The 13,974-nt window shown below is 44.8% G+C and overlaps 1 protein-coding gene across 1 annotated transcript in view; it reads right to left on the bottom strand.

The window, feature by feature from the left end:
• The window catches only part of T265_00589 (hypothetical protein), a gene marked incomplete at both ends in the record, with an annotated part of 15,220 nt that extends 4,503 nt beyond the window's left edge, over positions 1–10,717 (bottom strand). The window contains one exon of the mRNA XM_009164417.1: positions 10,670–10,717. Coding sequence (XP_009162681.1) covers positions 10,670–10,717 — 48 coding nt within the window. The remainder of the gene's footprint in view (positions 1–10,669) is intronic.
• Positions 10,718–13,974: the final 3,257 nt, after the last annotated feature.

The raw sequence follows: 13,974 nt of genomic DNA, 5'->3' as shown, positions 1-13,974 counted from the left end.
TTATATTATATTAATATTATATTATATTATATTATATTATATTATATAAATAAATGAGTTTCCCTAGATCTATCCACCGTCGGGAGCAGCATAATTAGTTCAGGCAACCATCAGGAGCAATATTTTTAGGCACATTTCGGTCAAAATTTATCTCAGAGGAGGGCGAAGAACAGCGGATCGGTTGTCGAATAAACCCCTTGTGCCTCTTTGTGCCTCACTGCATGTTATGAAAAGAAAGGAAGAGATGCTTGCTCACAGAAGAACCGGTGGCCGCCGGTCTCAAACATGAATATGATGATCTAGTTGATCAGAATCGCCCATCCTACTGGGTGGGAAGCTGCCTGATCAAAATAGCTAGCTGAGACGTAACGGAGAAAGAAGAAACTAGATAAGACAGACATTCAAAACAAGCAGCTTACACTGTCAGACCCATGGGATTGACCTGGAGTAATTCTCCCGACTATGTCGATATGCATCCAGAAATATCTGGTAACACAAAAAGGTGGCTTACGCCAAGCCACACATGCAAGCAGCTGAACGCTCTGTTTTTCTGTAACGAAGAATGTTGGTAGCTTAGATGGTCGTTGGTCTGTTCGCTGAATTGGGCAATTTGATTGCAAACGTTTCATCACCAATCGAGGTGGCAGCATCAGTGCTTTGTGCTACCCATCGCTACGTACGACTACAGTCCCGAACAACGTAGTGATGAAGTCACCTTGACTGGTGATAAAAAGTTTGCAACCAAATTGCCCAGCTGAGCGAACAAACCGACGACCATTTAGTCAAATCTGTCGTTTTTTGCTTTCAACCAAAGAGGAATTTTCGGTCAAATCAGGAAATTCCATTGGAAAATGAATGTGACTGCCTACGGCATCAACTGGGTGAGAAGAAAGATAGTCCTTTTATTTTCCAGAAGACACGTTTGATCCATTTAAAAAACATTCGAAATCGCTTTGCTTGGCAAAAGCAATTTTGCCTTGATGTATGAGTTCTGTTGGTCTCGAATTTAGCATAAATGTAGTCTGCAAATTCCCACATTGATCATCCCTAAGATGTGTCTTCATTTATGCTGCTACTGCCAACGTCTGCCATGAAAAGTTGAGTATATTTCGTCTACTGAAATCAACAAAATATTGATATGAACAAAGGAACTCACCGGTAGCATTTTCGCGCATACGTACTCCGTATATAGACCACCAATCCATTTTTCAAGAGACGAAATCAGAAGAATTCTTCAATTTAAATCGCGGTTATCTTAAGAAGGCTCATTCTTTTTACTTTGAAAAAAGGATACACCGCTTGAATTTCTTTTTTTTAAATAATCCAATCAAATCTTGTTGTTGATCACGTGCCTGTCGCTCTGTTCGCTGAGCTTGACAAGTAGCTTGTAAACGAGGAAGCGTCATCAGTGCGCAGTTTGTTAGGCTTGATGGTATCTTAATGGTAAAACCGGTCGGAAAGCAGTGAAATACACTCACTTGTAAACTAATTTGGTTTTGCGAGAGACTCAACTGGAACCCAGCTGAACCTCTCGTTTGTGATGTTTCCAGGTGCGTCTCTCGCAGAACCAAGTTTGTTCGCTAATTTCGTGCAATTCGGTTTCAAGTAGAAGATAAGACTGACGGAAACTCGGGGATTGCGCTTACCCGATGAGCCCCAAGAAGGACGAAACCGTTCGTGGGCTATCGTGTGCTGACAATAGAACGTCCTCTCTGAGCTTCCCTACATCATTGAAGACGGCAGAATAGCCAGATAAAGTGCAGGGTTACTGTGGCTACTTTCGACTCGTCTGTACAGGTTGTGGAGTTTCAAAGAATAGTAAGGTTCAGATGTTCACAGACTCAAAATTGCGCAGTTATGCTTGTCACTCCCCCCCCCCCCACACACACACGTTGTTTGTAAAGTACATGGCACTCACCTTCACTCATTTCCTACTCCTGTTCTTAATCATGTTAAACATCTGCCCCCAGGGCTTCGTTCGCTTATCAAGGTGAACAAATATCCGGCAAAAAGTGTTTGTTTGTCCGTAACTTCTTCGCAGATGGTGTAGGTAGTTGGTTTTCCAGGTCTTCAGGACAGTCACTGCCTCTAGCTAGATGACAGAACACAACAGACCATCTATTTACAATGCATAATGCTTCCGGAGAAGCGGGGACATAACTGTAGCCCGGACGCATGCAGCTGCTCTCCATCAATCGATAAACTCTGCGCCTTGTTCACTTGGTCACGTTTAAGCTCCTGTGTCTGAAAACGAATGACAAGCACTAGTTTCCAGGTGACCAGACAGGAACGTTGTGAATCCTTGATCATACGTTTGGCCAGACACGAAAGTAACCATTTAATTAAGTGAAATGTAAGTTCATTTTACGCTGTCTTCGTTTGTCTGTTCCTGTTTATCAGGATTCAGTTCTAATCAAGAGGGCTTTTGTGCCTGGAAAAGACACGATAAAGCAGATGTACAACTGGTAATAATAGCAGCACAAGAACAGGTAAATTACAAGACTATAGGGGACTGGAACTTCTCACAAAAGTTACTTGTTTAATGGAGTGGTGCACAAGGTGTAAAATCAGGGCCTTCGAGGGTTGTAGCTCCAGTCCGTACATGAATCGCTTGTGAGAGGCGGAACACGGTGCGACCGCGGTCGGCCAGAAGATGGATTATGAACGAAATACTCATGAACTACACGTTGCTTACTGAACTCGAAATTACGAAAACCCATTTGAGACTGGTATCGGGTTGTGAAGCACTCCAGGACACAAAACAAGGAAAAGTGGGTAATCAGGTGAGGGATACTGCATGCTGTGGCAATTTGATACGTGGGAAAGGGCAGTAGTGCTTGAGTTTTGATGAGATCACTATGCTAACTGGTTGATTTTCAAACAGTGAGCTAGTGAACTCTCCATAGCGGTCTATGAATATGGGAAAAGTATAGCGCCTGATCTAAGACAATAGAAGCCTGCACCGGTATATGGAATAGGAGGCTCGTGTAAATCTTCAGTCCATATTGGTACCTAATATATCACTATCTATTAGCAGTGCACGAGATTGCAATCCAAAGCAAATAAGTGCCGAAATCAGTTGAAATATTATAACAGCCCATTCATTTTCTGCTCTTCAAAAGTTTGACATGCATTGGCAACTAGACAAACAAAACCCTTGCAGATAGATTAGCCCCGCAAGTTTAATGGTTCTGGGATGTTGGTTTTGAATCCTAAAGGCTCCACTTCAATATGCGCGCGTCCTTTCGTCAGCCACCAGAGTTTCCATGGCTCCTATAATCGAACTCAGTGTTTTAGCCCGTAGGAAACCTGTTTCTGAAAGGTAGGTTTTGTCGCCCTTGGCCTCGGAGAACAACCTTGGGGTATATGATTTGATGTTAAGCCTATTACGTGGCTTGGGAAGCCCAGGAGGTGGTGAGATGGAGATGTTTCCCTCTCCATGTATATGTATCTCCAAAAAGAAGAGCCCTGGAAATCCGGTCTGAACAGTAAGTCCACATGATATCCTACAGGAGTGGAGTACGATTGTCGGTCTGCCGTTCACATCTCGTTACCAAATGCAACGATAGGCATTGGGATGATTTGATTGAGGTTCGCTCACCACAAACGGTGACTGTTCAAGACTCGTTTTTCACGTCTCCCAATTTAGACAGTGACCTTCGATAGTCTCAGGCTCGACTCTTTGTCCTTAGTTTGGTCAGTGTTTAGAGTAGCAGTCCGTCACTCGTCTAGTGGGTTTTAATTTACACCCCCCCCCTCTCCATATGAAGCAGACTGACTCAAGGCAGGTGGCCTATGTGACGTGGTTAACTAAGGCAAAGTCGGGTGCTCGAAACGCAACGATTGTCGTTAGACTGCCATGCTGCTTTAGGATATATTATTGGAGTGAAATCGTTGACCAGGCACACCTGAGGACACCTACACCAGCTTCTGAATTTCGGATTGTTGGGTGAGATGTACCTAGTGGTTAGAGCGCGAATTTACTGACCGGAAGATCCATGGTTCGAAACCGACCTCTGCCTCTCGAATTCCGCTGTCTAGGCTTGGGCAACCTGACAGTATCCCAGCCCTCGTGCAGCCTTCGGGTGGCGTGGCAGTTAGGCACCGAAAGGGTGATACAGCTGAATTTTGGAAGGCCCGTTTCTTGATCTGAATAGATTTGGTGCAATAAGACAGTCTTGTGTCTCCTGCGTCTCACTAAGGAAACTTGCAGATGCGGTTTTACAAAGCTGAAATCTGCCCTGTTTCTGAAGTGAAAAGAATCCAACAAGATTAGCAAATATTCTTCGAACGACCCATCTCTTAATCAATCGTCCTTCTTGCTTACTGAGTCGATCTCCTCTGAAAATTATTCCAACCATTTTTACAAGGGCTACTTAAACTTAGAGCGATTCTATTGCGAATTTCCAACCAAAGTTCAAACTCAGGCGCGTTTCTCATACCGTGCCTACCTTTGCAATGCATGCATTCACTTAAGAATCAGACATTGGTGTGCTTCCCCTGATAGCAGCCAACTAGACAGCACGGATCAGACGAGTTTTTAATGATGGAATGCCTTTGAGCAGATGGTTGATAAATAACGGCTAAACAGATCAGGGTTCGGAACAAGATCTCTACATTGATTTCGAACTCGCTGGGTGATTGGGCACTTTTCTGAAGTGAAATACTCAACGAAACTGACAAAATGTATGCTAGGATGGGAGACGGAAGGTTGACGGAAACTCGGAGACTACGCCTACCCGATGAGCCCCAAGAAGGGCGAAACCGTTCGTGGGTTGTCGAAGTGTTTTTAGCAACCTTGTGAGTAATTTCCTTCATAAAAATATACTACGACCTCTCGAATATCGTACCAAATGAAACATGGGGCTGCCTTTATACAGCTTATTCAGTTGAAGAAGGTCATACACAACAGAACGAATCAATCGCATTTCGAATGATTCGAATCCACACTGCGTCTTCCGAAAACGTTTCTAGCGAATAGCAGGATTGGAAACAATCTTGCTAGGTATACACAACAAACAGATTCTGCCATGGATGTTCGTCCTTCGTTGACTTCCTTCCCCTTTATGTCGTTGCACCTTGCAATATTGCGCAACGCCTTCCAGTTCCACACATAGGGAACAAAGCGCTGTTTTATTTCAGAGCTTGGACATGTCCGTAGGCACGCCATCCATTTCGACCTCTCTCCTATTTTCCGCTAATTTGTGACGTCTGTAGGTAAGTCAATCAAATCCATTTTCATCGAAAGTGTGGACAAATGAGTCACAAGGCATAAATCCACAGCTTTAAAGTGGTGTTCCCGAACGCCGGAATTCCGTCGCGCCCCTAAATTGCTGACTTGTTTGACTGCGCAAATCCTGCCGACGGCAAGCCTAGAAGCTGTCTGATTCCTTTGGTCAGTTGTTCATTTCTATGCCTTCTTCGGGTGCATCAAAAGTTTGATCCTGGCGGTACGAATTTGCCACTTAGTAGTCTTGTTTGTCTGGTCGTAGACAGTTTTACTGAATCGAGATAGATATCGATCGGTTATTCATACCACTCCGAACTCGACTCTGTCTCCGCGTTGGTCAGAAGACACCCATGTTAACTGCTTAGGTGTCCTTATCCGGGTCCATCGTTTTTTAAGAGTCCCGGCCAAACGGCTTGTCCATCTTTTGCAAACTAATTTGGTTTTTCGAGAGACTCACCTTGAACCGAGCTGAATCTCCCGTTTGTGATGTTTCCAGGTTTGAAGTAGAACATCAGATTGACGAAAACTCGGGGACTCCGCCTACCTGATGAGCCCCCAGAAGGTCGAAACCGGTCGTGGGCTGTCGACGAATTTTCAGTAACCTTATGAGTAGTGCATTACAAACAGGCTTGTCAGTCTGTTAAAATCACTCAGGAGAGGCGCTGCCTGAAAGACAGTTTTGATTTCGTCAAAGTCTGAAGTTTGATGAACACTCTACATTCTCATTGGATGACGAGTAATTGTTTACTAATGTACCTCTCATCGAGACAAAAGACTATATTTGTGACCTGACTGAGTGCATCGGTAAGGATAGCTGCATTTCGGAACTACTGCTACCCTTTCAACTTACTTTCAACAATTAATTTTTAACTGTGCAAGGACGCAATCGTGGCAAGGTCCCCCTTTGGGCCCCCTGTTGGCAGATTTTCTCATGACCCAACCCGAGAATCAAAAAGTAAACGCAGTCTTTGCATGGTTCATATTGGATTGTCGCTACTTGGGCAACATCTTCCTACTTGCCGACGAAACTATCGGCTCAGCGAATGTGTTAAGAAGTTCCCTTTCAGTACATACTAATATCAAGGCTACTATCGATCCAGGACAGAACGGACAGTTGATTTACTTGGGTATCAGCATTGAAAAGCGCAAAGTTCACAAAAAACAAACCTGGAAATGCCAGTATAGTCACTTTGACAGTTTTTCTCCGTCGCAGCAGAAACGTAACCTTATTAGATTCTTGACTGAGATGTACTCCCTCGATTGCTTATTAGAGTACAAAAGTTATTTGGATCCACAGTCCTGCACAGCGGATATTCTGAACGGTTTTTACTCTGTAAAGCCAAAGCCCACACAATTTTCAGTTGAAAGGAGCCTGTCCACGTGGGGCCTCCATTTAAAGTTGACTCGGTTACCTAACTAGTTACAGGAAGGCTTAGAACACCATGCTTGGCTATCGATCTGACCTTGAGGTTCAATTCCAGGCCCATTACTAGAGGCGAGATGGTCCAAGTGGTTAGAGTGCGAATTTACTGACCGGCAGTTCCGTGGTTCGAACCTGACCTCTGCCTCTCGACTTCCCCTGTCTAGGCCTGGGCAACCTGGCAGTATCCCAGCCCTCGTGTGACCTTCGGGTGGCATTAGGACTAGGCACCGAAAGGGTGTTACGGCTGAACGACTTTTACTTTACTCTACCATTACCAGGTTCCGTTTGAAGGATAAATTTTCATGTTCTGCACCCAGTTTTTATTTGTGCTCATTAGTATGCTCTTTGTTGGTCGTACGACAAGGCATTTGTCAGACAGAATGCATCACATATGGCTGAAACCAATCATGTCACCGACAAGGCTCAAGTCTTGGATATCACATACCGACTGGTATGATCCAGACTACCAGAGATCGCAGGGGCAATTGAAATCCGACTTCTGGATCCACAACGTTGCGTCCAGAGGAGACTTGTGCGACCTCTGGTCTGCGGAAAAATCCAACCTCACAAACCCGTCTGACACTGACGTCACTTGCTTGATTTTGTGACCCATTGACCTATCTCTCTCATTCAACCTCGCTCCCTTTTCTCTTTCACTAAAAATGTACATACTTCCGACCTCCACATAACCTTTTTCACGTGACTCCAAGAGGAACAATCAAGAAAAAATGAGCTTTGTTCGCTGCTTTTTTCTTCTCAGAACTTGAATGAGTTCTGTGCTGGTCCAAGACGTGCAAGTTTTTCAAACGCGAGTCGTACTTTGGCACGCGCTAGAGAATCATCCGCGTTGCAGTCAACTCCACGCACTACTTTTGTGATCAGTAAACTGTTGAGGTCTTGAAACAATTCAGATATTGGACCCAGTTCGACTGGGAAGCGGGCGGCTTTTCTGCAACACGTAGGCGGTGGAATATCCTTTGCCGGCAAGAAGAACACTTAAAACTAATGGCCGTTGCAGGTGGCCTTTCTACTAAAGATCGTCGCATTATCTCACAGCGTGAAATTTCATCCCAGTTCTCTCATTCAAGAATATTGCTTGCAGAGAGAGTATACTATTTAACTGTTCACTATTCTGACGTTTCTGGTTTCATCACAGTATTTTACCTTAAATTTTTAGCCATTCCAAACGTTGCCGTGCTATTTCCCCTTGATCCTGAAGGCCAATTTTCAAATTTAAAAAAGTAATCGATATCAATGAGCAAGGGGTGAAGGGTTACTTTAGTTGCTTTGGTTTCAATTAGTCTATTCCGCTGGAAATTTAGGAATATTACTTTCGCCGGTGGATGTGTGGTTTTATCTTGGATGTTAAAATGCATCGCTGTGGTTTATGACTTCCGAACTTCTCTATGCGAGAGTATGAACCGAAACGGCCAAATCAAATACTGGCTACTCGCTAGTTTTACGGCAATTTTCTCTTCAGACATTCCAGCATGTGGTAGTTCTTTCTTGATGGCAAACACGTATGGATTGATTTTTACGTTTTGTGCACATCCTGCCCACCACTGTCAATACACCTGTGTCGGACTGCCGCCTCGAAAGTATATCCGTCAGTCGATCAGAGTGCGTGGTGTTTTGAACCGACGTTTTCTAACCCCTCCTTCTTTGGGGATTAATAGCATTGCTACTTCTATAAACATGACGATTTTTGTCGCTTGGTGAAAAAATCCATGTACCAACTGAAACATGAGGCGGCCTTTGTGAAGAACATCACAAACGAGAATTCACTCGAGTCTCCCGTGGAAACCAAACTGATTTGCAAATGAGTGTATTTGTCGAAATGCACGTTATCTTTCGTAGTCATCACGAAACACGAGCGCAATCAGCGGGAGGGTCACGTGCTCACCACTAAGTTGCGGCCAACAGGTGAACGAACTTAGCTGCTTATAAAGAACATCACCATGATTCATTGAAGTCGATTTGTCTGTGGCGATCGCTTGCATGTTAAAAGCGGAATTCTAGTGAATTCACATAAACGAACTTTGTGGCAACTAACTTCGATCTACCTCCGTAAACAATACGCCACATAAGTTCATGCTTAACAGTTTATTCGGTTGGCATATAGAGTGACTCTTCTTCGGCTCTGTTTCAAGGGGATCAGGCGGTCCTCATAGAATCCTCTGTCGCTGCCCCCAACAACCGACGATTCGTGGCAAGATCGGCGCGGTGTCAGCCGGTATTTTTTTTTATCGATAGAGCAGATCAACCTCGACCCTCACATTTGATCTCTAAGCTACTATCTTATCCATCAGCCTCATCCGGTTAACAGCACCTTTGTGCCAGACTTGAGCAGCGCCTGAACGACTCTACGTAGACGTCGTCGGTGAACGACCTTGGAGAGAAACAGCATGTTTCAGTGGATTTGCTTGCCATTTCTCAGGCTATTCAACCTTCGGTGTGCACCAAAACATCAGCAAACATGTTTTTTTAGCTTAAAACGATTGCCAAATTAAACTTTCACACATACATGGTGGTGTTGGTTGGATGGCTGCCTTGTGTACACGAAACTTAAAAAACCGTTCAGCTGTAGCACCCTTTCGGTACCTAGCTGCCATGCCGCCCGAAGGAAGCACGAGGGCTGGGATACTGCCAGGCCGCCCAAGCCTAGACAGGGGAAGTCGAGATGCAGAGGTCGGGTTCGGACCACGGAACTTCCGGTTAGTAAATTCGCGCTCTAACCACTTGGACTATCTCGCCCCCCGACACGAAAATCATGGGGCTGATTTGTCAGCGTCCGCGTGGAATAATGCCCAACAACTGCTTAACTATTTCGGTGATATCCACCTTCGCTCCACCGCTTTATAAATTTGTGCTTTTAACTCATCTTAAGTTAAGTTGGATGGTTGCTTGAAGATTGACAGGCGATGGTCTCACGCGTTTATCTAGGCTTTAGTAAATTTGCAATCCCTGTCTAAAAAGAAACACGTATTGGCTGTTGTAGCTAGCACTGTTGGGCGGCTATTGACGACAAGGGAGTCACATGAATAGGCTGCGCTGAAAACGCAACCCCCTGAATGTCCACTCAATCAAGAAGTTGAACAGCATTGGTGAGCGAGGGCACACTTGTTGCACATTAGATTTCAGGTCGAACTCAGTTGTCGTGCGAGTAGTTATCCTTAAGGACCCGATCGACTGTCGAAACTTACTTCAATTTAGTCTGGTTCTGGGCCATTGATAGCCTTTTAGTCATCTCTAGTGAGGTTGATTCATCGATTCAATGCTCTGTCGCTTGCCTATATGCCATTCCTGGACCGTTTTAGTGGTCCTGGTGGGTGCTTCTCAAAAGAACCCCCTTTCTCGGAATTCCAAAGGCCTAATCTCACAGTACTGACGCATGTAAAGCGAATGTGAATTCTTCCCAGGCTAAGGAATATACCGCTATTCTAGGCTTATTTTTGTCTACTCGTTAGTTTCGAATGAATTATCCATGAAATCTCAGTAAACTAGCGGCATTCACGTGAATATCCGGCCAGTTTGAACTTGTCTATTAGTCTCACTATAAATCTAGGTAACATGAAGGTGGTCTCGAATCACCCTGGCTTCCAAGTTGTTCCAACAAGGGGCTTTTTTTCTGACGGACAACTTACTCCTAAAATGAGGTCTACCAAGAGTTATTCAGTCTGAGACAAGTTTAGTTCAGATCCATAATCTATGGGAACCAGAAATTGCTGTCTACGGTGAACTTAGAGAGATCGGTGTTGTATCGTGGGTGGCCGTCTATGGGTTACGCCTGCACTGAGCCTGCCAGACTACGCGATAAGGAGAAGACAGAGAACTCGGGACACGGCTGTATTGTCAGGACAAAACATACAGAGCTTCTGCGTAAATATATAGGATGACTAAATGGCCACATATGGTCGTTCACTTGTTCGTTCGGTACAGCCAATGGTTGTGTTCCGGTCGTGAACAATTTCATCCCCACTCTGCTAAGCCGTGTTTGGTGGGCTCTGCCAACGCACCTGCTTTCCGAACGTGCCGTACCGATAGTAATCTTGGGAATGCGTCATTCTCTGCACATGTACCTTTTTAACGTCTGGGCGCATCCTGACGACAAACCGAGATCTTGTTCCGAACCCTGATCTGTTTAGCCGCTATTTGTCAACCATCTACTCAAAGACATTCCATCATTAAAAACTCGTCTGATCCGTGCTCTCTAGTTGGCTACTATCAGGGGAAGCACACCAATGTATGATGTTTGATTCTTGAGTGAATGCATGCATTGCAAAGGTAGGCACGGTATGAGGAACGGGCACGAGTGCCCACCTTGGTTGGAAAGACGCAATAAAGTCGCTCTAAGTTTAAGCAGCTCTTGTGAAAATGGTTGAACTAATTCTCAGAGGAGATGGAATGAATAAACAAGAAGGACAATTGATTGGGAGATGGGTCGTTCGAAGAATATTTGCTAACCTTGTCGGATCTTTTTCACTTCAGCTTTGTGAAAGCGCATCTGCAAGTTTCGTTAGTGAAACGCAGGCGACAAAAGACTGTCTTATTGCACCAAATCTATTCAGCTCAAGACACAGGCCTTCCAAAATTTAGCTGTATCACACTTTCGGTGCCTAACTGCCACGCCACCCAAAGGCTGCACGAGGGCTGGGATACTGTCAGGTTGCCCAAGCCTAGACAGGGGAATTCGAGAGGCAGAGGTCGGTTTCGTACCATGGACCTTCCGGTCACTAGATTCGTGTTATAACCACTTGAGCTATCTCGACCCGGAAAGGAAATCTAAGCTGATAGGGAATCGCTATCTGTCACAGGTATCCGCGTAGAATATTCCTCTGTCAAATTTCCTCAGTTTTGTTGTATGCTGAGATAGATGATCCACAATAATTGGAGTCCTTCTAGAGAGGTACAACAGCTAGCCAACTGATTCATCCGTCAGTGTTCGTTGGAAATGAATTCAAGGGATCTGTCCCAAAAAACCATTGTGTTTAACCGCAAATGTGGGAGTGCTAAGAGCCAACTTTGTCTTTCCTGCAAATGAGATTCGGGTTAATTATTCAAGATTACTTGAGGCATGACCAATGCACACAACGATACCGTGAAAACAACCGCCATTTCCTTCGTGATGTACTACTCATAAGGTTGCCGAAAATCCGTCGACAGCCCACGACCGGTTTCGCCCTTTTTGGGTCTCATCAGGTTGGCACAGTCCCCGCGTTTCCGTCAACCTCATGTTCTACTTGAAACCAAATTGCACGCCATTTCCGTTACAGACTAGAGGGTTGTGTCACCTCTCTGATGAACACCAATGTCTCCTATGTTGGCAAATGGTGTATCTTTTTTATCTGTACAGCATTTTCCATCTGCTGGACACCGCAAACACAAGCGAACGGTCGCTTTGGTAACTTTCATTTAGAGTCACCCAACTGACGGATGTTCAGAGACTCACAAAAATGGTCAGTTCGTATGGAAGGCCCAAATTTCTGCCAGACTGGAAAGACGCTAGACGATTTGTTACAATTCCTGTATGGATATACTTGCTGGTGTAACAGAAGCATAAATTCACTAGTTCATCCGCCTGATCATGTCTGTATAATATGCGTTTTTCAAACAACGCACGAGGGTTGCTTCACCTAGGCGGTGGATAAATAGTTTCTGTTGCCGAATTATCTCATCTGATCCAGTTAGTGAAGATTACCGGGCTCCGTTCTTTCTACGTTGCATTACACGGTATTTGCGTATTGACTTGCGTGCTCTGATGAAGACTTTAAACGCCCATTTATAACGGCTGACACGCTAGACAATCTGATCCCCGGAAGCGCTCTGCATCTCCCGTTTACAGTGGATTAAGTGTAACGAGCAGAAAACTGCGACGCTCGACTAATCATCATCATCATCATCATCATCATCATCATCATCATCATCATCATCATCATCATCACCAACATCATCACCATCATCATCATCATCATCATCATCATCATCATCATCAACAACATGAAGATGGCTCATTGTCCTCACACAGCTCTCTACAGCTTCAGACGAGCTGATCCAGGCAGCTTCCTTCCCAACCCGAAAACTGCTACTTGGAACAAGGCTGAAGCCGGCTCACCTTGATCCAGGTAACAACGATATGAGTGTGCGGGGTCCATGGTATCACGGGTTGTTAAGTAAAACAAGCTGAGTTCCACGTACACCACACAAGATTGTGGATGAAAACTTTTTTCTTCCCACATCTAGACAAATTTTACTTGGCTACACGTGATCTCCAACCTCAGAGATGTTTTTGAACAATTCCGATTACCACAACACAACTCCGTCACCGTAGCTTTGTTGGATAATATCTGAAGGTGTTGAGACGCTAATGCTGGCTGTGTTATTGATTTGTTGAATAAACTGAAAAGTTACGATATTCTAGAATGTAAATTACAGAAGAGAAGCTTATGGGTAGGGTGGTCACATAATCTCCTTGTAAATGCCCCTATCCTCCCAAACACTAAAAGCCAGGGTCTGAATACGACTAGTAACCTGATCAGGCCAACCTACAAGACAGTTTCCGTGATCTGAAATGCAAAACAAAACCTAATCAAGTCTCTAGCCCCAGATTTCGTAATTCAGTTGAAAGCAGAACACATCTACGCCCTTGCCCATCAAGGAATCCCTTGGAAGTTTGTGAACACAATACGTTCTCTGTATTCACAGACTAGTGAGAGTATACGGGGGCGAGCTCTCAAAAAACTCCCGTACACGAAGCGGCATTTGTCAGGGGTGCCCACTCTCTCCATTCCTATTTAACATCGTGATCGATCGAACAGTCGAGAACCAATCTGAGACGGCCCGCGCAGCAACCTAAGGCGGCGGAATTCAGACACCGCATATACTGCCCGTCCACAGTGGCCTCCAAACTAAGAGATCTTACCGTGAGAATGCCACAACCTAGAGGAACAGCTTAGCGAACATCCACGAGGTTGCATTACAGGACGTTTTCTACGTTGTATTTCGCGACATTCACGTACTGACTTGCGTACATCTTAATCTGCGTGCCCTGATGAAGACTTTAAAAGCCCACTTATAACGGTTGGCACGCCAGACAATCTGATCTCCGGAAGGTTCTGCATGTGTCACCGATCTCATTTACAGTGAATCACATGTAACGAGCAGAAAACTGATACGCTCGACCAATCATCACCATCATCATCATCATCGTCTTCATCATCACATTCATCATCATCATCATCACCCTAATCGTCATAAACATCATGGCTCATTGTCCTCACACAGGTCTCTACAACTTCAGACGAGCTGATCCAGGCAGCTTCCC

Source organism: Opisthorchis viverrini (assembly GCF_000715545.1).
Source record: "Opisthorchis viverrini unplaced genomic scaffold opera_v5_6, whole genome shotgun sequence".
NCBI classification, from domain to species: domain Eukaryota; kingdom Metazoa; phylum Platyhelminthes; class Trematoda; order Opisthorchiida; family Opisthorchiidae; genus Opisthorchis; species Opisthorchis viverrini.
The sequence above is the reverse complement of the archived record's forward strand: the minus strand, read 5'-3'. Positions and strand labels throughout refer to the sequence as shown.